General features: G+C 34.6%; 2 protein-coding genes across 6 annotated transcripts in view; one reads left to right on the plus strand and one right to left on the minus strand.

The window, feature by feature from the left end:
* The window catches only part of LOC128175452 (annexin A6-like), a 24,849-nt gene extending 18,698 nt beyond the window's left edge, over positions 1-6,151 (plus strand). For 4 of the 5 annotated variants that reach the window (XM_052841080.1, XM_052841082.1, XM_052841079.1 and 1 more), the window contains 12 exons: positions 17-197; positions 354-457; positions 767-913; positions 1,309-1,395; positions 1,790-2,194; positions 2,418-2,591; positions 2,790-2,823; positions 3,021-3,169; positions 3,389-3,484; positions 3,578-3,653; positions 3,791-3,903; positions 3,993-6,151. In XM_052841080.1, coding sequence (XP_052697040.1) covers positions 17-197; positions 354-457; positions 767-913; positions 1,309-1,395; positions 1,790-2,194; positions 2,418-2,591; positions 2,790-2,823; positions 3,021-3,169; positions 3,389-3,484; positions 3,578-3,653; positions 3,791-3,903; positions 3,993-4,118 — 1,692 coding nt within the window. In that variant the 3' untranslated portion in view covers positions 4,119-6,151. The remainder of the gene's footprint in view (positions 1-16; positions 198-353; positions 458-766; positions 914-1,308; positions 1,396-1,789; positions 2,195-2,417; positions 2,592-2,789; positions 2,824-3,020; positions 3,170-3,388; positions 3,485-3,577; positions 3,654-3,790; positions 3,904-3,992) is intronic. The other variant, XM_052841083.1, reaches the window with a different exon arrangement.
* On the minus strand, positions 5,703-23,188 carry LOC128175454 (neuroendocrine convertase 2-like). Its single transcript, XM_052841084.1, has 13 exons — positions 22,820-23,188; positions 18,433-18,537; positions 17,982-18,173; positions 16,289-16,397; positions 13,773-13,810; positions 13,531-13,607; positions 11,518-11,606; positions 10,053-10,228; positions 9,527-9,742; positions 9,302-9,402; positions 8,378-8,611; positions 7,864-8,028; positions 5,703-6,851 (listed from the first exon to the last, which is right to left on the minus strand). Exons 1-13 carry the CDS (start codon positions 23,006-23,008, stop codon positions 6,560-6,562), a joined length of 1,983 nt encoding a protein of 660 aa, XP_052697044.1. The 5' UTR covers positions 23,009-23,188; the 3' UTR covers positions 5,703-6,559.
* Positions 23,189-23,876: the final 688 nt, after the last annotated feature.

The following is a 23,876-nucleotide window of genomic DNA, read 5'->3' on the forward strand; positions in this document are numbered from 1 at the left end:
ATGTTTGTATTGACAGTCAGGTGACGGGAGGTGGTCAAGTGATGCCGGCAAGTTCCTGAAACTGCTGAGGACCAGGAATAACAAACACATCACGGTGGTCCTCAATCTGTACAAGATCCACAACAAAGGAGTGGAGGCGCCTGAGGACATCGCGCGGGAGTGTTCGAGGAGTTACGCTGAGGCCCTCACAGCTCTAAGTAAATAGTACAAAATGCATCGCTTGTTATTCATTCTATCAAATTAAAAAAATACATGGCAGTTTTATAACAATGGAATGGATCTTTATGAGGCATGTCTCAGCTGTGTAAAAAGCCATACGCTCTTATATTGGTCTGGTTTTATATTTGTTTAAGTTAACTCCCTCCATGGCCCAGAAAACCATTTTGCGGAGCGTTTGTTCCGGACCATGTCTCCAACGAACCCGGAATTCGTGAATCTATTGGTGGTTCGTTCCGAGGTAGGATTTTTGATCGTTTAATCAGCACTTCTGAGTTATCGATATTTTACTTCAATTGTAAAGTGCCCACTTGAAAAAAGTGTTTTTTCTCGCTTGCTATCGGGTTGCGTTGTATGAGTAATTTCTCTCTTTTTTCATGCTTAATGATTAGTAGATGTTGTTTTATATAAATTTCAGTACCTAGCACCATAAACTGTTTTTTTTTAAATTTTGCATTTGACATTTTCAAGATTGGTTTTATATTAGAAAATTACTTGAAATCGCTGTTACACTTTGAAGATGATATTGAGTTTTTAAAATCATTTTTAGATCGACATGCCGGCAGTGCGGAAAGCCTACAAAAAGAAGTTCGATGCTGAACTTGTGGATGACATTAAGCATAAATGTCAGCACACCACAACAAAAGTATTGGTAGAAATAGCCAACAAGACTCCCCCAAATTGGCCCAAAAGCAAGGTACATTTAATTTTGTTATTTTTCATTTCGCAGACAAATAGTTTTTTCCCCGAATTTGCTTTCATTTTTACGCGAATATCAAAAATATCACAGTTAAATGGGTTTTTATTTCGATTAAATATTTATGAAAAATCTCAGTTCGTGACACTCTTGGTCACGGTTAACCTTTTTTTGGAATTTGTGATATATTTTAAACGAAAATACAAATATAAAGTTCAAACGAAGTTCTCTATATATTTTAGTAGTTAATAATATCAATTTAGCATCGATGTGTACCTTTGAGATGAGACAAATGCCACAGTGGCAAAAGGTACTCCAAAGGGCGGAGTCTCGTATGTTTTTACGAAGCGATGTGATTGGTTTTTAAGAGATTCTATTGTGTTTACTTTTGCTAGAGGTTTGTGGATAAAAGGGTAAGATTACCTAGCACAGTGTATCGTCGATCTTCAAACGACGGATCACAACATCTGACAATCCAGCAGGTGTGTTTGCGTAGGTCTAGCAGAATCTGGGGTGTTACTTACTAGAATATCTACTAGCTCTCCATTTCCAGACTAATACAAAATTTTGAGCTTTCCTCGGACGAAGAAAAAAACTTGTCTGCTTCATATTTACTGGATTTTTTTTCTATTTGCCTTACGTAGCCAAACAATTCTTGCTCTATAGCAGCATCTGATCTTCTGTTTGCTGGTTTTTTGATAGATATATACCACCTTTAATCTGTCTTCGAATATCAGTATCTAACGTCATTTTTGCTCGTCAATAAAATAAAAGCATGGCATTTTCAATGAATTATACACTAAAGTAAAAACTCGTGTTTTTAATGTCGATGAAACTCTTGCTTCAAACAATGCAAATATCGCTTATCTATCAAAGACACAAACACAGAAAAAATGGAAAGGAGCGAATCCTGTTCCTCAGCAGACCAAACCACCCATCAAGAGAGTTGAACCCATCTCCAAAGGACCGGATATGAAACACAATCCACTTGGGCAGCCAAGCATGCGCGTAGCAGCTGATACGTCAATACAAAGGAGAGAAGAAGAAAAACTCAAACAGTTGGAGAAAGAACATAGAAGAGAAGAAGAGCGACAGAAGAAAAATATCAGTGGAACAATTAAGGCCGCCAACAACTTTAACCCTTCCACAGACTGTGAGAGATTGCATGACGCTCTGATGGAGGACCATCCCGATGAGGACGTCATCATAGAAGTGCTGACTACAAGGAGTAACGGACAGCGACAGATACTGAAGAACAAATGGTCATCAAAGTACAAGAAAGTAAGAATGACAATACGTTTAATCTCAAAGATCAAATGTACTATAACGCACGATAACTTCTTCAATATTGCAAAGAAGTTTCTATGATGTCCTAGTGTTTGTCTAAATATTTATCTTAATTGTAGTATATCATATTTTAGCATTCATTGCCCAGACTGTATTTCTTTGATGTCCTACTGTTTCTCTAAAATATATATTAATTATGAGATGTATCTTATTTTAGCATTCATTGGAAAGTAGACTGAAAGAAAAGCTGAGTGTGGATTATGACGAGACGATAATGGGCATGATGATGACGCCATCAGAGTATGACGCCCACTGCCTCCACGAAGCCCTGGATGGGATGGGGCTGTCAGATCCAGTCCTTGTGGGGATTCTCTGTACACGGGACGCTAAGGTTATTTCTCTTACTACGCAGGCTGGTCATTTTTGAAAATGAATGTTGCATCTTCTTTGGCTGTTTTATATCGGTCATTCATGGGTAATAATTTCACTTTTAAGAACTATGATAACGTTTACATACGTGTAAATATTGCAAAATGTAACAAGTAAAATATATATCAAAATACATCTATTTGGAACCTTTCTTTTGTAGGAAATGAAGGAGATCAAAGATATATTTAAGAAAGGTAAACATTTAGATAAATAATGATTGTTTTGTGGCCTCAATCGGTTTCAGTATTGAACCTTTGGTACTATTTATGTTCTACGCTAAAAATTTACCAATTTTGTAACTTTCATTCATATTCTGTTAGTTTCACAATTTTTAAATGAAATTTCATGTTAAGTATGATACGTATTTTCAAGAATATTTTGCGTTTTTTAGAATATAAGAAAGATTTGACAGAAGAGCTCACAGCCCACATAGACCCTGACTTGGCCGAGTTTGTGACTTTACTTTGTCAGGGTGACAGGGACCAGGGAAAGGAGGTCAACGCCCAGACGGCCAGGAAAGACGCAGAGAAAATGAACAAGGTAACTCGCCTATCTAGATCATGGAGAATTTATTGCTAATTTTTGTTTTCATTGTGTTTAAATTTGGTTAATATCAATGTGTACTTTCAATCGCCATTAACCCCTTTCAAATTGTTTTAGAATGGTTGAGAATTGTTTTCCTTAATTTTTTTTAGTATTATGTTGGGTTATGATAGCGTTTGTTTAACTGTCTCTGACTTGTTTTTTAAATGGTTTTAGAATGGCAGAGTGGATGTGGTTGACAAAGCTTTCCGGGATGTCGTGCTGAAGAAGAACCACGCCCAAGTAAAACAAACTTTTGAGGAGTTCGAACAGGTATGGATAGATTACTCCTTTGTAACGGGAAAATATGTTTATTTAATGCATCATTTTTTTATTTATTTAATCTACAACTTCTAATCATTTTAGTTGACCGGAAGTGACATCTATCAGTCTATAGCTGATACAGTCGTTGGGGAAACGGAGGACGCATATATTTCATTAGGTAATCTCTTTCGTGTTAAAATTGTTTCTTTACAACATCCGCAAGAAATATGATAACTCTAAATGGAGTGATTCTTGATTCTTTACTTTGATTTAAACTATTACCATTTATGAAAGTTTCAAGTTTCGTTATTTTAGTTAAGGCCATAGAAGACCCCGTAAGATTTTATGTTGAGAAGTTGTTTTCCTCATTTGGCGGAATTGGCACCAATGAAGACAACATTATTAGAATAATAATTTCCAGATCAGAGGTGAAGACTTCATCAGTAAACAGCAAAATGTTGTTATATCTAATGTTTTGATATCACTCACACAATTTATTTCTCTATTGAATTTTCAGATTGATATGAGGGACATCAAGGTTGAATTTCAGAAACGAAATCAAAAGTCTCTCTCCGCCATGTTGAAAACAGATTTCCCTGGCGACAGTAAAAATATGTTACTGGCCATTTTGGGAGATAGTTGAGCGATTGATATCAATGTGCATAAAACAACATTGACCCTCATATAAAAGCCATGTCATTCTTGCCTCTGAATCCCTATTTCTCTCTTTTAAAACATTGTATTTCATTAATTTTTAACAACTACATCATGCATCAAATGTAATGCGATCAACCATTTATCCAGTTGGAGAAAGACCGCATGTCAATATTTTCGAAATTCCGTAAATTGTTGGGTAAGGAAAGACCGAATTTTGTTAACATTAGACTTTGCAGGGGCTGTTCTACACAGTTTTTACTGAATTGATTTTTCTTACACTTTCTCTTTTGGTTTTGAAAAGACTGGAATTACATTCCAAGAGCGGGTATCGCCATGTAATGATATTTTTAAAAATATTTTTTTTCGTTTGCACGCAGATGCTTGCCATATCAATTTCTTATAACAGCATTTTTACACAATGATATATCGCAATTTGATAATTTTGTGTAATATAACGAATGTTCACAGCGAATTTTTCCATGTTCACATTTCAACATTACATAATTAATAAATGATCAATACTATATTCGTGTAATAAAAGATTGTGACATTAACCTATTTGTTTTGCAATGATACAGTTGGATATTATTTTGAAAAATAATCTACTTGGGTTGGTTTTATGGGGGTATTTTGTTTGGTCGGAATTTTTGTCCCGATAAAAAATAAATATTTGGGGAATGTTGAAAAAAATATAATTTATCGTCAAAACTTGAGAAAATGATTTGTATTGGAAAGGAATTAATCGGCAATACATCACGCATTCCGTAAATCTGCGTATTGGTGTCGGTTCAGATTGGTTTAGCAAAATGCGTGATTCTTACACTTACCTTGTGTTTCTCGTTCCAAAGGTTTTTTCCCCGTTAAATATTATACTTAACCATTATCCTACTGCCTGTACAAAGGAATAAAGTGTAATCAAAACTGTAAAAATTATCTCTTCTCCATCATTAATAACGGTACTGAAATTGAACTTTGCATTATTACGCATGTGGAAGCTTAAAAAACAACAGAATTTGCCGAGAGAATTTCATCATATTGCCCATGCCCTATATTATCTCTACAGGAAATTTTCTACTGGTGCTGGTGTCTGTGATGTAAATCAATTTACTGTCAAAGGGGCTGAGTGGTTATGGTCATTTTTAGATTATTCTTACGTCATGAAAAAAAGGAACTGTATTAAAAATATTGAGGGAATAGTCAAATTTAAAAGCTGAAAGAAGAATAATAATTTGCCCTGTTTATGAGGGAGTTTTGATCAAATTACAAATATATCATAAAAAATTAAATGTTGCATTAATTTTTAGTATTCTCATCACTAATTTATATTTTAAGGCCGGAAAAATTGATTTTATACCCATTGGTGGATCAAATGGCTAGTTTGTAAACCCCCCAGCCTCCTAAAATGAGAAATTTGACTGACTTGATAGTTTTTGTTGTTGAATATATTTATACATAATGGATTTTTATACAATTGTGTACTAGTAGTGGATTTATACAACATCGAGCGTGAAGTCAAATCTACAGAGCTGCAATTACTTTTTATTAAAAAGAAAAAAAAAAGAAAATGATAAAAATTAAAGAATATTTTAATCAAACTTTTTAATAACATTATGTTGATACTTCTAATACAATTTGTTTTCTTTGATGATATTCATGAATAATCATATATTTTGTGAGATGAACCTTTTGAATATTTACATAATTGCTCTAATATCATTTTTCATGTCAAAAGCTTTTACCATCAAAAATTGATACAAATATTGTGATAATAATTGTATGATCTGTGATAATCTTATATTTACTGTATTAAAAAAAATTCAAGAACTGTTGTTGTTGATTACAATATGCTGTGTCTTAACTTTATTGTTTAAACTTGCAAACGAGGAGCAAGAATTGTTCATTTAATCAATTATAACTTTACATATCTATGCAACTTCTATTTTGCTATCATATTATAATATTCATTCCGAGATATTTTCAATAGACGGTTTTACATGAACAATTAAAGGATTTAATTTCTTTGTATTTTTTTCTCTAAAAATGATTGAACTCCTGTTAACAACATCATTAACAACAATTAATAACAACAAAACCTCCAATTTTCGTAACTATTTGATAAACTGTATAACATCATCCTAACTTTAACAATACTGGCTTTGACTGTAATTCTACAAAGTTAATCCTTTAAAAGATTCTCCGAAATCTTGGCCCCGCAAAATGCAAGTTTTGTGCGCCTTAACATGAAAGGTAAAATGTTTGCTTTTGAATTCATTTTCCGGGATATTTTCGTTTCTTCTTTTAGAGTGGCCAAAATTCAGCTATGCAGTTATAAAAAGTTTTACAAGCACACCACTGTGCAGAGCGATTGTTTAATTTCTAATTTTGTTTCAACTGACAACAGCATTGAAGAACGTGCAAGAGTTCTGTCTACGCCTTTCTCATGGCTTCGTGGACCCGCTTGACCTTGTATAGCTTAGTGTGCTTGTTCCCGTCCACCACTTGCTTGTCGTATGGCGCGTCCTTCGTTCCGTGCAGAATCAAGGTCCACTCGAAAAACGATCCGGTATCCATGGCATTATTCTTGCCCGGGGCCATAGATATCTGCAGCTTCCACAGACCACGTGGGTTCTCCGCCCAGGTGTGGGTGGTCATGAAGGGCCAGCGGGTGAAGCCGTTCTTGTGGTCGTCGTCATTGGGTCGCTGACTTAGGACCATAGTTCTGAACAAAAGAAATGACGTAACATAAATCGTATGCTCTTTGTGATTTTTTGCCATTTCTGAAATCTTGCACGAGGTATCAGTATGCTGTAACATAATTAAACGGATGTTTCTGATCTGGGCGTCTTTGCCACAGTATAAAAGCTACGGCAAGTTTATATATATATAGTAACGATTGCTGTCACTTTAATTTTCGTGATGTATGACAGTGATGTATGATTTAATTCTATTATAAACACATTCAAGAGTTTTAGACGGGGGCGTTTTCGCTGAATTTCCCTTAAGCAGACTTGTTCATTGCATGACTGCGACAACCGGGTCCCCTATGACGCTTTTATATCGTGCAAGGAATTCATAAAAGGTTAATGTCATAAGAAGACGTCGAAATCCCTCTGCAACAGAACGATGGGCCTCTGAACTATCAATTATTACTGTAGCCACAACGTCTCGAGGGCTACCAGTCTACAGAAAACCCAGATATCGATTTTGCTTTCGCGGTACTGTAATTATATTTTGTTTTAACCTCATGTCGTTTGCTAAAAACTTGCACATTTGGGTTATTCTAAAAGATACTTCATAAATAAATGCTTGCTTGATATATCAATTCCTTTGCGCAAATACATTGGTACCTTCAATTGTGAATTTAACATGAATATTCTAACATTATGAAGAAATATAGCTATGGTAAACCTTGGTATGGGAATTCGTCAAAATTAGAAATCTAATGTTTTCAACCAAGAAGTACATGTTTACATTTGTCATTTCAAAAGCTAAACATTTGACTTTCAGTAACTAAAAAGAAAATGCACCTGCGATTGAAAAGAAAGCAATTATTTGAATGATAACAAACATGGTCTATTAGGACAAAACTGTATACATGTTTTCAAAACTGCCTTTAGTTTATGCTTTCCTTTCTTAAATTCGTAACTAAATACATGTAATTTATGTAAGATGCTCAATTTCTGTTGTTTTTAAGCTCTAAGGAATACCCCAGATTTCTCTCGGAAACTTACGTAGTGTTCATTGGTGATGTTACAAACATGACGACATTTCCTCTATAAGAAGCTTTCAATGTGACGAAAACTTGCACATGCTCTAGGTAGTTCACTTCATTTTCGGTTCCCACGCATGCGTCGGTGTCGATTTTCAATTCAATCGGTTGTTCAGTTCCAAATTTCCTGAAATGAATTTCAATCGAACCATGACCTGTTTGATACGTTTACTTTTAACAATAGAAGACTGGAGCATTTTGATTTGACAATTTAGATTAAAAAAACAAACTGAAATTTATTATTCTAGTCGAGTTCAAATTTCCATGATTTCTCCGTTTTGTATCAAATTGCAAGAATATAAAATTGCAAGCGTCGAACTATTGTAAGAGTTATTATTTCATATAATTCACAACTGCAAGAAAAATAATGGGTAAATATTGAAATATGCAAAGGGTGCTTCTTGCGATTTTACGCGAATATTAAATTCTCGCGTATAGATGGGAATATACAGTAAAGAAAAAGAAAACGCAATTACATCTCTTTCTTGACACTTCCGGCCGTGCAGTGGAATCGTTCAGGCAGTGGCTTCCATTTCTGTGCTAGATCAACCATGGCACCAGCATCGAGTACTCCGTAACCGAACAGGTGGTTGAACTCCAGCCCCGCCCCATTGTACTTCCAGTGGTGCTTCAGGTAAGGGTCAAATAGGCTGTTCCTCTTGGAGGTTAATACTGTCAGGTGCTGCATGTCCCGCCATGTCAGATTGGGACTGAAAGAGCAATGAAAGGGTTACGTCATTGTGAATGTTTGAATATATTAATAAGACAATTAATAAATAATAATTTTCTTTATTTTGATATTTACAATAATTTGACATTTTCAAACTTGGACTTCATTTATTTGATATAATATAAAAATATACTATTATTTGATATTTAATATCAAACTAATTAGAGTGTCAAATTGTTATTCATTAAAAAGTAAAAGTAAGTGGGTGTAAATGCAAAAGACTTCGACATGACAACCTTTAGTTTTATTGTTTCCAGTAATTTTGCTACTGCAATGAAATAACCTGTGTTATGTTATTGATTGCAATGAATTGCATTTTGCATCAAATTTCCAATTTAATCAAAAGAAAAGCACATGCAACGAAATAAAAAATAAATGGGGTCACTTCATCAGAATTGTGTTGACTATTCCGACATCAGCAATATTTACATTGCATCCAATATCTGAACTCAAAGCTTGTCGATTTCAATCCCAGACGACTATTCCCAACGTAGGCTCAGATATCGATTTAACCCACGCAGGCTCTTTGCTTTCCTCGGAGATATCATAAATTCCTTTGATAGGTCAACTTTCATTTTAGTGAATCATTTGTCGCATGATGTTTTCGTATTCCTTACATACAAATTGGCGTAACATTAGCTTTCCTAGCCGCGTTGTGGTTTCGACTTACTTTGCTTCTAGAGCCAGAGCGAAAACACCGGCTGCTTCCGGCGCGGCTGCTGAGGTTCCTGAGTGAGTCGTGGTACAGTTGTTGTACAAATCGGTCGTAGCCTGAAGATAAATACAGATCAAAAGCTTAGTCTAAAAAAACAAGAATCAAAGCAACGAAGTTCTATCACGTAACATCAGCCGAAAGCTTGACGACAGAATTTCTATCAAAACAAAAAAAACTCACCACCCCCGCGTCTCTAAGAGTGCTTTTGCCGTTGCTAAAGGTGGAGGCGAGAGTGGAGGAACAGGATTCGTCGTACCCAGCCGTCTGGCCGTCGTTGGTGGCGGAATTGATGGAGATGGTCCACATACTGGCGGCGTATCCGTCACAGTTACAGTCGTCGTCCGCGCCGCCGTCGCCAGACGCCCACACGTAGATGTTGCCACGCCCATGTCGACCCTACGGTCAAAGAAAAGACCAAAAAGTTCTTTGAATCATTTTTGGTGGGGGAAAAGTTTCCCGCAAGAAGTTGCAAATAAATGATAAATCGTTTAACTGAATTTCGTTTCTAAGGCTTAGAATGCAAGTCAACAGTGTGGAGCTATCTATGGTTGTAGTATTTACTTTAATGTTGACCCGCCTTGCAAACCTAAGTCTAAGAGGATATTTGTAGTTTTCAAAGAGTTTAAAGCATTTTTGTTGGTGAAAATTTCCTCAAAACGCAATTTGGTTTTGGACAGTGTATTGTTTTGAGGGTAGTGGTCAGTACCTCGTTGACTCCTTTGACTATAGCTCTCATGGTCATATTACGAGGCCCGTCCACCGTCTTGCCGTCATCTGTCGGCCCCCAGCTGGCGCTGTAGATGTCGATGTCATTGGGCATGTGTCCCATAGCGTTAGCCTCGATAAGGTCGGTCATAAAAGGCTGATCCAACATACGTAAACCTGAAGAAGTGGAAAATCTATCTCTATTGAACATTTTCTCACAATCTAACGATTTTGCTATTTGTTTTTTTTTTAAATGTTTTTTTTCCTCATCATACTTTACAAATATATGTTAATCGTGATGTCTAAAAACATAATATTTGATCTTATAATTCGGCATGAATTAGACTAAACACTTTTTTCTTCAAAGGAATTCAATTCAAAATCAAGTTATACATTAACTTGCGTTTTCTACATTTTTTCATAAGAAGCAATTATTTCAAAGACTGACAAACTGATTTTGGTGTTTGAACGATTATTTTTTTCAAACAATTTCCAAACTCAACAAATTGTATGATTTGCAACCCGGTCCTGGGTTTAGATTGAAAGTTAACTTCAGCCTAAGCTGAAATGAAAATGTCACGTCACATCGCTGAAATGACATCAGTGTTTGTACAGAAGGAGGTAATTTAACACAAAAAATGACAGGACGGTTTGAAAATCGTCATCGGTAAACGAGGTTCACACGCAATTTCCTTGCAAAATCAATAGCTCAGGAGGAAATTGAACTACTTGCAAAGACCTCAGAATTACATTATCCATCAAACAAATTGTTTGTTATTCCATTGCAATCATTTGTGATGACTCTTCACATTCAGAAATAGATCACAAATGAGAGTTTAGTGGATTCTTGCCGTTCGTAGCGGGTTTCGTCGAACAAATCAAGACTTTTTTTTGGTATAACCTTTACTCGTTCGACACCACACATCCCTTAGTTGGCATAAAAAACAATTTAACATATTGCTAACTGTTTCCAAGTCTTTTTGTTTTAAAATTTAAACTTGGAACAAATGTAAGAGGCATATTCTTTCCAACGAAATAAAAGTTCCAATTACGGAACCTTCTTTTAAAGAAGAAAAATTTACAGAAAATAAAAACTTTTAAAAAAAATGGATAATTTTCAATGAACTTTTTAAAAATCTTTAAATAACACTTTGGATTCGGAGAGGGCTGGGTGGACTTGGCCATTTTGGACTATATTTAAGTCTGCATGAAGATAAAGGAAAACGTTCCAAACTAAAAGATATAATATTTAGTTTTTTCTTTACTAGATATTAAGCATCAGTCACAACTGGCCGTACGTGTTTGGTGATCGTGCGTGTGCTACAGGTTGTGTCAGTCGTGGATCGTCGCGTAAAAAATCGTACTGAGGTGATTGAGAGTGCAACGTAAGACAAGATGATGGGTAGTCTGTTGAGCACCTCAAAGACAGAAAATCCCATAATGGGATGAGTTAGTCCATGTCTTACCCGCTACTTGAGAGTTGTAGGCTACGCCCACTCCGCAGATGTTGTTGTCTCTAGCGGCGGAAACTTCTCCGGCACACCGCGTTCCATGGCTGAAGCAAAAAAGACATACTCAGTGTGTTTTACTAGTTAAATATAAACATCATCCAAAATATGCAGATTTGTATTGAAAACTTTTTCTATAGAAGCATTTTTCTGCGTGCTTTTTTGATCGAAACGCAGTCGTATCAAACAAATGAACTTCCCACTCAGGAAACTGGAAAAAAGATTCTTTGGAATTAAAAACTTTTTTATCTTTCAAAAGTTGCAAGAATGTATACTCATCTTTGTTCAACAGACTATTTTAAGATGTGGTATTGAAAAAGGTGTCTCTAGCATGGTTCTACATTTAACTCTTATATGAATAATGTTAAAATGTTAATCTAGATAATGCAAATAGAAATGTGTAGAAAAGGAATAAGTGAAAACTTAAAACAAGGTTTAAAAAATCTAGTGTGTCGACTTCTTTCAGTATATCCCTAAGTCTACATTATCATTAATTTCCAGATTGAATTTATCTGCTAGTTTTTAAATGCCAAAGATATTGTATTGCAAATGGGACTTCATCCCCAAACCTACATTACCACGCACAACATATGATTGTAGGGAACAAAAGTCGTAAATCTTCTGAAAAAAATAATTCATACATCTATTTGTTAGATTTGTCAATATCGCTTGCCATCTATTCACTTACGGGTTCTATTGGGTTGTTTTTTTTGGAAGAAAACAGGCTATTTGAAAACTCAACTGGACAAGGTTCAAGTTCAACAATTGTCCAAATTCAGATCCTGAATTAAGTCGGTAAGATAGATATAATTTCAGAAGAATATTTTAAAGTAAGTATAATAGTTCATTATAAAAAATGATAATAAATATCCTTGTTAGCAGTGGTTATTTTTGAAGATTTCTGGATACGATGTGAAAGTGTTTGAAACATGACCACTATTAAGAATTCCGAGTGAACAGCAAATTTAAGTATGAAAATGTCCATTGAGACAAATGAATAATAAAGTAGATCTCCCGTTTTATTGATTTCCTCGGTGTGTTATTTGCTATTCAAATTTAATAACATTCGTATCAGTGTATACTACACAAATCTCATGCGACACCACTCCTTTCAGAGGTGATATTATCTTCTGAATTTGTCAGCCGCCCAATGTTTTGCTTTAAATCACTAGAGATATGCGCAAGTATATAGTATATGAAGAACTGAAAGCAATTTTACAATTGGGGGTGTTTGAGACTATTTGATGACGAAGATATCCTCAAATGAATAATCATCAATTCAAGTACCATTAATTGATTAAATACTGGGTTTGAAAGGATAGATTTTTAATACCACCAGTTATAAATTAATGTAGATTATAAGAGGGCGGAGTAACTAATGGTTTTGGATTAAAGTGATTTTAATGGGTCCATCATTCCTGTTATTTTGTAACGGTTAATTGTTTTGAACAGAGAGAGAGAGAGAGAGAGAGAGAGAGAGAGAGAGAGAGAGAGAGAGAGAGAGAGAGAGAGACTTTTTACCTTTTATGCGAAAAGAGGAATTTTGAATCGTCCTTGATTTACTTTAATTTATTATTTCCAAGTTCGATGGTTATCTTAGGAAGCAGTATCGAAAGGCTGGGATGAGTATTATTTGTTCTTATTCTTGCGCAAATTCCATTTTTTCATGTCTCGCTTAACACACATTATTTGCAGGAGGTTGCGCGCGCGAATAATTTTATAATGAGTTAAAGTATTAACGAACAGACAGTGCGTGTTCCTGAAAGTTTAAGTGTTTTCCAGGTAAATCCTACAGATCCAGATGTTAAAGCTGATAAATCTATCCTCATCTCTCGGATGCCATAGAGACGGACTAAACTCGTGGCATTTCACATGAAGCTTGTCACGTCTCTATATAAGGGAAGGTTCAGCCGCCATTAAACATTATATGTGGTATAAACTTTTCGTCATCTTTTGATGATTCCGACTTACCTGTTGAACCAGGTGTCTGTGTATCGAGGATAAGGGTAAGGATCATTGCTGCTAAAATCATAACTGGCTTTTGCATTCTGAAAAATAAACCCACAATCATCTTCCAGTCACGATTCGTGTTAGAGACCGAGATATATGTAGATTTCGAGATCTATTAGTAGATTTAGATTTAGTACATAAATACCAACGTTCAAAACATGAAGGTTTTTTTTTTCAATAAGACAAAAGGAAAATAAACTTACGTAACTGTGACGTAGATCTTCGTGTAGATAGTCAATTCCTGTTTAAAAAACCAAAAAAAGGAATCATTACTCAATACTTATGACACGCAAGGTATACCACTGGATATTGACTTCTCACACAAAATATTCGAATATGGCTTTATTAAAAATACCATATGTGATCTTTCACTTGATGGCTTGTTAAATTAATATCTATAAAATTAGAGTGAAAAAGATATATTTATTAATTTAAGCAGGGAGAATATTTGCAAAAGCGCTAAAAATATTGACAGTTACTAAAACCTTTCTTGATTATTGTAAAACCATCTTCTACACAATGATTTAAAACACAGACAAAAAGAATACATGCGAATTTCAACCAAATATGAGGATTGTTTGAGAAGTAGCGTCCACGTCATTAACATTCCATGATTATCATTTCTAGATTATCATTCGTGTGTCTGAAAAAAAAAAATTATAACGCAGGAATAACGTTCGGAATGGGGTTGGGCATTTTGTTGTTCTGTTCCGGTTTCTCTCTCTCGATATCAGTTATTTGCATAATTTATTCAAAGCAAGTGAATTCAGGAAGAAACTTCCCTTGCTCCAAGGTACATGGCTATTCTTAATCATTATACATTGAATTTGTTGAGTTGTTTTTCTTTTCGGTTGGCGGAATATACAAGACTTCAATTTTCACATTCATCAACTTTTTATTCTCAGGTTCAAAACGATCTTAAAATCTTTATTGCACAATTAGTCAACAAAGTGATGCCATTCTTGATGAAAGTAACGATTTTTGTGTGGATAATGATATAAAACTAATATTAAATATGCATGAAACGGGGATATTTGCAGCCTTGAAGCCATAAATGATGGAATGGACTTTTGGTATGGGCCGATGTTTGATAAAAGCACTGGATAACCTGATTTGTACCAGAATACTGCTGAGGAAATCTTCTACAGAGATAATTCAGATCGTCACGAAGGCTTTACAGAGGGAGAGATTCGATATTATTGTCGTAGATTTCAGTTACCCGATGCAGAAGAATATTAATGAACCTTCAGTATGATTTAGGACTTGGTGCCGTCACACGAAATGCTATCCCAGTAGTTTAGAATCCAACATAGCTAACTCGTATAAAGAGAAGTGTTTGATAAAGGTCAAAATTCTCAGAAAATCTGCGTCTTTTCTTTTAAAGATTACATATTCATAATTGTTATAAACATTAGATAAATAACAATATTGTTTTGTGTCAGAGGGCTTACAATTTTAGTCAAGTTCTAGTCATTGGTCGTTATTTTTTATGTCCACAACGATCAAATATCTAGGCTCTGTTTGCCCTTTTACTTAGGCTATAGCCTCTTAACCACAGTAGACAAGTATTCGAGTATTTTGAACTATTATTGCTCAATAATTTTGATGATCAAATAATGGGAGACAACAAAATGACAGTATCGTTCTTTCAGGGCATGAACATGAAAGGAAATTTACGGAATCATATTAAAAGCAGTAAAAACACAAGAAAAACCAACGATTTATATTAATATGGCAGTATATGTGTTTATCAGAATCAATGCATGATTGAAAACTTAAAATTTGAATATACATAACATGTATGTCTTTAATTTCATATTAAAAATATTACCCCGACGCGCAATATTTGCTATTAATCAATACTTAATTAACACAGGATCATTTTCACTAGAGAATTGCGAAATATCAATATTACTACTTAATTAAAAGGGGGAAAATTTACTTTTATAATCTAATTTACGTTATACCAGGAAATATCAATAAATAAAACCACCAAGTTAATTTTCACCATTTCATCACCAGTGCTTCGGAATGGATTATAGAATACATGTTGCTCGCATTGCAGTGTGTTCGTTTAAATTATCTATGAGCAAATGCTTGCAAGTTTACCTAATATTGACATTTCGTTACTCCAATTTGAAATCAAAGTATTGAAAACGCTGCGAGGTTTTCTGTTCAAAAATTCTATGTGTATCTGCTGGCTCTTGTCAGTATGTAGACTGGTTTTGAGAAATGTCAACAAAACTGATATATCGATACTAAAACAAACAGTTTACCATATTTCACAGTACCGTCTATTACATCAAAACTATCACTGTAAGAATAATGAGACTAAACAGATTCATGTACTACAACAATTAGAAAAAAGCGATTGATGGCGATTCAGCCATGTTTATTTCTTCTATTTGAGAGAACCACCCCGTCCCTCTCCCTTGCTAAATTAAATCCACACATAATAAAACGATATGTCAAAGCCATATTTGGCGAATAAACTAGTCACATTAGCCTTTGTTTTTGGGCATGTAACTCTGTCATTCCGTTTCTGTATCGTATTTTTATACCCAAACGTTGAAGGAATAAATTAAATCCAAAGGAATTTCATTTCATGACGTCCAAATATTTGGTAGCATAAAGAGGGGGGTGTTTTTCCTTTTGACATTTGAATTGACAAGAAACAACTCTATCCAAATTTGCAAAGTGTGGATTGGTCTATTCTTACCGTCGTCCATGATGGCCGTTGTAATGCCTTTTCCGGTGAAGCCCTGGGCCCAGGCATCCTCCACATTTAGATCTAGTCCTGGGATACCACCTGACTGGCCCACATTTTTCTTAAGAAAAACAAGAACAATATCCATATAAATCATCATTAGGAAGAAACATTTACAGATCAGGCCCTGTCGTCATAAACTTTCCTCAAGTCAATACCCAGCTTCAAGACTGAGTATTGACCTCAAACTTTTAAGAAATTTAGTTAAGGTCCGAGTTAAGTGATCCGAAAATTTTGGTGACGGCGGGGCCTGATTAACTAGATGACTTCTTCAAATGTCTGTCTTAATGGCGCCATGCAAGATTCTTGAAGTTTGTAACAAATTAGGGTTTGTTTGTTTTTTATTATTAAAATTACTTTACAAAACAACCACCATTAGCTCTGAATCCTTGAGAAAAACATGATCGATACTAGTGAAACGATAAATCACTTCATTTAATAAAGGTGTAAAAGGAAATTGAATAAAAAGTAAAATTCAGGGTATTTGAAAATATTAGACAATAGTATTTTCCCTAACATTTCCTCCACACAAAAGGTTTAACTTTATGATGCAATGGCATTGCCTTTAGCAATAAATACAGACGATACTTCATGCTTTGGTAATCTACACCTTAATTCAGCAATCAACTGATTTCACTACATCAGGTCATTACAAGTTTTCTCTCCAAAACGCGACATTTTCGGATGTAGCGAGGACGCAGGAAATGAGCAAGACTCAGGTAAATGAACAAACCCAACGACTATTAATGGAAATATTAATTTTTTGGAGTTTTATTGGTACTGGTGTCTGTGGTCACATAAATTTTCACGTTACGCAATGGTACTGGCGGGTTGTTTTCTCTGTTTAGTGCCACCGGGGCACAATGTACACCATTATTGGGGTTCTAACGTCCGTTTCCACTTCCTGATATGTACGTGAATCTGGGATAATTTAAAATCAATTATCTTCTACTATTTCATTTATTGATCAATGGGGAATTAGCATGATATGACGTCCTGGAAAGTGAAAGGAGGCGAGATAAGTCCTGTTTGGAGCTGTCGTTGGAATGGACATCTTTTTGTCCTTTATCGACCGGAAAAGAACCCCACGAGAGACGGCAAATCCGGGGAATGGAATCCACCATTTTTTTTAAAGCTTCCCAAATGACTGTGTTTGTATTTGATCGGCATTATCTTAGATATTCTCTGAACAAACATTTATGAGGCAAAAGTCTCATCTGTCAATTAGATGACGTTTCTGATGCCTGGTCTTTGACAATGAAAATGACTTGCAGTCGCGGTTTGAGCTTCCGAAGTACTCATTAAATAACGCTATTTGGTAATTGGTTTTAATATTTCCCACGATAGTATTCTGTATCTTCTGCAAATCAATTTCAATTGTTTGAAGATAGAATGTTTACAGGAAGAGATACTAGTATTCAGTTGGAGCTATTGTAAGATTTACCATAGAAAGCGTGAGGGTTTTTGGCGTAGAGGAATTTAAGTGGTGCTGTATCCCCGGGGTGGGAGCGGAGGGGGGATGTGGTTTCATCATTTGGAGTAAATGTCTGTATGTTTAATTTAATTTCACTACAATTTTCCTCGGGTTTTCCCACGCATTGGTTACATAACTAACACAATGGTGTCATGACATAGTGATGCTTACCAAGTACCATTCCTTTTTAAATAGTGGATCTGTTGGACTTTTTCCGTCAATTTTAACATTCACAGCGCGGGCTTTATCTTCGTCCAAAGACTGTAATTTTAATTTTATCTCTGAAACAGGTACTCCTGTAATTTTTGGCTTGAATCCCCTCTTGACTCGAAGGTAGCCTGTTTGCTGGACAGCTCGTTTTACCTGAAAAGAAATGTATGGTATTCTTTGCTCATACAGGTCGTTTACATCTGTTGTGAAAGAGTTATGTGTTTTACAGATCAACGAGCTATTATCTGGTTTTCCTTTTTGCTTTAATTTAAAGACCTTTGCTTTTGGTAGATATGATTATCCATTGTTGATTAAGCTTTACGTGTTCACGATGGCTTGTTAAGAAATTAAAAAGCAAGTAATTAAAACGATTTGTTTGCACTTGTTGAGTATGGTTAACGATATGCATTACCTTTGGATGGGCTTTGAGTAGACGTGTATGGCCGATACTTCTCTTCGTCCTTATGTTTGGCACAGCGGAATGCACAAAATGAAATTCATTTGAAGAACCTAAAACCTGCAAGAAAGATGGAATATTACGTCAATAGAGCTCTCGTGTTTAATAATAGACATGTTTTATCAGCAAATTTTGTTCAAACATTTACAGATGGGATAATAGTGGGTCTCATTAAGTATCGATGAATCACAATTAGCAGAAGATGGTCATGTTTTACCGCTGTTTGCATCATTATCGACTTTTTTGGACGGTTGTTATTCTCGCAATTGTAAGGCTGCTTGTCTTGTATGAAACTATTTTAATCAACACTGCGCTGTTCAAGTCGGTTTGAGTATTGTTCACAGAAATTAATACGATAAGAAACTATAAAGACTATAACTTCAGTCTATTTAAAATGAAGTGCGAATCTTGAATTGATTCATGATTTTGAATTGCAGAGGCAAAACATTTTTTTGAAACCATTTTGCCAAAAAGAAATTTTGCATTCTTTGTGTTTTGTGATGTGAAAATTTCGATACCTCCTCCACATTTTTGGTGTTACTGTTGCTGCGAAAATTATCTACAAAAATCCAAAATTGGACCGTCTGCTATAATTATCGATGTTTGGTGGCGAACAATGGGATCTTTCGCAGTAACAGATGTTAATTGCGATCCTGCCACTGAACGGGTATTGTGTGTGGGAGTACTGTCGTTTCATCAAAGATGGAAGCCATTCAAATGCCTTGTACGATAAAGGAATGGCCATTTCAGTTCCTGTGTGACAACAGTTTTATCTTTCAGCACTCAAAGTTCAAGTTAATACTGCACCAAACAAACCTTTCTTTAAAAAACCACCTTCTTCATATTAAATGAACAGTGGTTCAGTAACTATGGTGCTTTTATTACCTAGATGTTAGTATTAAAGTAATGGAAAAATTAAAAATGATGCGTTATTAAAACTCCTTGGCTTTCTCCACCACCGCCCTTGTTTGCAGTGTGCTTAATTTTCTTCTTCTGAAACATGTGTCGAAGCAACTTTGATTTATTTTTTCTCATCCAGGAGTTCTGATTACTGATATTTAAGTGGATTTGAAAAAATATATAACTAAGTCAAAAGAACGGTGAATAAAAAATTAAATGCGGATTTTGATTTAAAAAATCGCGGATTCTTTAATTTTAAAAATGATTAGATCACTTATGGAAAAAAGTTGTCATTAATTGGATAGAACGAATATCGAATGAAAAAGAAAGGTTAAGCAATGAAAAAAGGGATATCGAAAGGAAAGGGGATAAAAACAATGGGGAAAAACAAATATCGAATGAAAAATAAGAGAAAATTTAAGGAAAAAGAAGTAATGTTGAATAAAAAAAACCGGATAACCAACTAAAAAGCGAAAACAGATATTAAAAGCAAGAGCTTTTTTATGTTTAAAAACTTATTTTCAAAGCAATTATTTAGATTTAAAAAAAAAAAAAGAGCCAGAAGAAAATGTCACAACATACGATAGGTTTTCAAGTCTATTGAAGTTTTTTTTTAGAAGACAGATTGTGTAAAACAAGACGGAAAATTCATTATTAATTGTCTGTATTGAAGTTGCATAATTCTGAGACGCGTGGTGCAAGAAGACGAAAGTCATGACTATTGGATACTGAGTATATTCTAATTTTATTCTTAGCGCATCTCCTTCGTGTGTGTCAATGATGACCATATATAGGTACGAAATCACAGCGAGGAATGTAATCATCGATCGGAAAGGAATAAATGCATAGGGATAAAGCTTTCAAAATCTTCCGACAGTGTCCAGGGACGTTAGTCTTGAAATCACACTAGTAGCTATATGATAGCAGATTGGTAATTCAGAATATAAATCTAGTAGCTATATGTTTGGAGATTGGATCCCACCGGCAAAATCATAGTCGGTCAAAGTGTATGTGATTTTGACTGAATCCAACAATACATTGTCCTATAAAATATATAACTGATGTACATCTAGCTTAATTCCCCCTCATTTATTCTCCCTCTTTATCAAAAGATCGCAATATTTTGTCAAAATCTGCAGTTATGTTAAAGATCCAAATTTTTTGCTGTGTGATTTACCCCTTTTTGATGAAATTCGTGTACATGAAATATTAATAGCTCTAAGAAAGAAACGCGAGAAGCGACAACGGATAGAAACTGTAAACGGAGAAAGGGACGTACAGCAGACAGAGATACGATTATACACTGTAAAGAAAACTGATGACGATCCTGTAGATGAGCTTGACAGTTTATGCGTCTGTCAGTTTCGATTAGTCATCTTACCAAACGCTGTGATTTACATGTTACCATAGTTATTTCACATCTTTCTTCGAGGGAAACAAGATTAATTATCGTTATTTTCTATTGATACCGTACTCCTACAGCGGGCATTTGGACGAATGGAAACTTTGACGATTTTTTCTTAGATTTTAGAACACCATTTACTTTGACCAGTAAAATTTCGTGATTTCTAAATCGTCCATTGACAATAAGTATGAACAAGCTTGATTTTGTTATCGCCAAATATAGAAATAACGATATTTCAAACTAGATTGTATTAGATCCTTTTATATCCAATAAATAAATACTGGTAATTATTCATCTTTATATGGGTTTTTATTCAAAGCATGACGCACACTTACACTGTAGTTCGGACAAGAGCCTATTAAAACATTAAACTTTTCTATCAATAAAAATATAAATCCCTTTTTAGCAATGAAATCAGAAAACTTTATTTCATATATTCGATAAATCAAATCGACAAGAAAAAATCGTCCAAGTAAAATACTGCTATCTTCATGGTTATTTAAAGGTAGAACTAATGACGGATGAAAGAATATCTGATGCCACTATATTGCAAATTTCTTCGAAATGTTTGGATGTAATATTTGACATAAATTGGAACAAATCACTATGTATTGGTATTGTCACTAAACTTTCATATATTCTAGTATGACAAATAATTTGCAATGATAGACCTAATGAATAATAAGATATTTTATCGATATAACATAACTTCACTTCAAAGTCCGTATCAAAGAATTTAACGATCATTGATATTATTAATATGTTATTAATATGTTACATTATAGAAAGAGCCCCTAAAGATGGCTTAAATTGGAAGAAAAAAACAGTAGTAAAAATTAAATATGCTCGAAACAGAAACGATGGGCTTATTTAATTAGAACAGGAAGATAGTAAAACTACTTTTTTCAGACCTATTGAGTGAAACTATGTTTCTAAAGCGTGGGGAGTTAGAATATTGCAATATATATTCTTGGAGTTCGTATGGAAATTTCGTTTAGAAAATATTTTTTTAAAAATGAATGATAGACGTATTTTTGAACAACAAAAAAATGAGACTGGCATAAGTGAAAATAAAAGTATGCATTTGTTTTGTCAATTAAAGGGTGTTTAGGACTTAATTCTTGAGACATAAGTAATTGCCATCTACGCAGCGGTTTGAATAGTGCAGGTACCGATAAATTTTTGTATTGATAATGTCAGAATATCGTGATGGAATGCTCTTAAATATAGGTGACGTTTGCAAGCATGGAACTATTTTCATTCATTAATGATGCGTATTACATCATCAAATGCTAATTAACCTAATTTTAAGCGCTATAGAAAGCACTTTGTAGTCATTTTTGCTGAGGAATTTTATATTACCCTTAAGACCAGTATTAATGTACTTTTGTGCTTTTTAAATATTAAAAAAGGGATTCTGCGAGTATGGATTCATTAAATATTTACGAGCGCTTAGTTTATATTTCTATCAGTGAATTAAATCTATCGTTTCAGCAAATGTTTGATCGGTTACACAGAAAAGAGGATACGATACATGTGCACAAACATCGTTTTAAATAATCTTACAGGTCCCCTCTTGTTCTATCATACTTTCTCGTTTATCGTTCATGTCGATGCTAAAGCTTTTTCCATTAAAACTCGCCTACACATATTTCAATTAATGTTTATTTAGAAAGATAAGTGATATTTTCCCCATTACATCCTTTGTTGTGACGTAAAGTATTTGGTCACCTTCGGGGTCAGAGTATCTATTGCAATGGACCAATAAATCGATTTCAAGTACCAAATGAACAGCTGTATCTTCATTAGATTATCGAATTACCATTATCTCTAAAACGTGATGCCATGCCCAAAAACTTAAGTCAATACCGCTGCGAATATGTGAAAGCATTTACATTATGAGCAAATACACTGAAGAAATAAACGAAGTTTTATTTCGAGTTCTTTGTACGGGTATTTTCTATGTCAAGTTAATGATTTAATGTAATATCTTGATATACCAATATCTTGATGGACAGTTAATATTCATTAACTTACCGGCCCCACATAAGTAAATCCCGTTCTTTTGGCCACCAATTTTGCTGATTCGACTCCTCCATCCCCGTCTAATTCTACATACCAATGATTGGTTAAAACCTCCTTACTCCATGTCGTTGAGAAACCCAGAAATAAAATCCCAAGAATTACTGTAGACAGTACATTACGATTCCATGTCCTATTTACCATTTCAACAATGTCCAAAAAGAAAAAGAATTGATCCTCCGTTCGCGTTTAAGACTATGTGTTGTTGAACCCGTTTCGATTTTTTAATAAACGTTTCCTTGAATCTTTTAAGTTCTTCGAAATAAAGCACTGATCATTGATGTGTTTATGTCACTGGAACTGAGTATTGGAGAACCATCCACGTGATAAGTGACGTCACCAATAACCTTCCCTTCAGCATATATTTTCCAATAGCAACAATAGACCTCGCTTTCGTATTGGAAAACGGTAAGCTCTCTTCATCAGCTCCGTTTCCATGGACAGCCGAGGGAGATATCGATTGAAATATCGCCATACTGATCGGGAGCTGGTGATCTTTATATAAACTTATAGCAAACACGGTGTCCATCCATGTTCACCAATTAGGTGATTCTAGTTCGTGATTTGATGATTTTAAATGCATCAAAAATGTAACACGAATTATCGATTGATCAAAGAATTGCAATCAGATCTAGAGCGACGACATAAAATTCAAAGCCATAACTGAGCGATATTTACTGCTAAAATAACATATCCCTTTTTAGCATGCAAGTGATAACAAACACAAACTACTGATTATGTTTGCAAACATCCTACTTAACACGCATGATGTTGCACTAATGCAATATTAAGCCACGTGTACTTAATAAAAGGCTTTTAGAATTGCAAATCCATGTCAAAACCAATTCTTTTTTGGGTCAGAATTGACAAAGAATTCAATAGATGACGATGATAACGATGATGAGGAGGAGGAAGACGAGAAGGAGGAGAAACAACATTGTAATATGTTTTGAACCAAATAATTGAGAAAACAATACATACCCATGCATTGTTTCACTAATGATTTTCTTTA

The sequence above is a fragment of the Crassostrea angulata genome, chromosome 3, assembly GCF_025612915.1.
Source record: "Crassostrea angulata isolate pt1a10 chromosome 3, ASM2561291v2, whole genome shotgun sequence".
Taxonomy (NCBI): domain Eukaryota; kingdom Metazoa; phylum Mollusca; class Bivalvia; order Ostreida; family Ostreidae; genus Magallana; species Magallana angulata.

What these genes read in the sequence shown, in the direction of transcription:
- LOC128175454 (XM_052841084.1), bottom strand. Translation starts at nt 23,008, where the DNA reads ATGGTAAATAGGACATGGAATCGTAATGTACTGTCTACAGTAATTCTT. An exon ending in AACGGCCATCATGGACGACG is followed by an intron (nt 13,811 to 16,288) that starts GTAAGAATAGAC and finishes TTTTTTAAACAG; the next exon opens with GAATTGACTATCTACACGAA. An exon ending in TAGTCAAAGGAGTCAACGAG is followed by an intron (nt 9,743 to 10,052) that starts GTACTGACCACT and finishes CTTTGACCGTAG; the next exon opens with GGTCGACATGGGCGTGGCAA.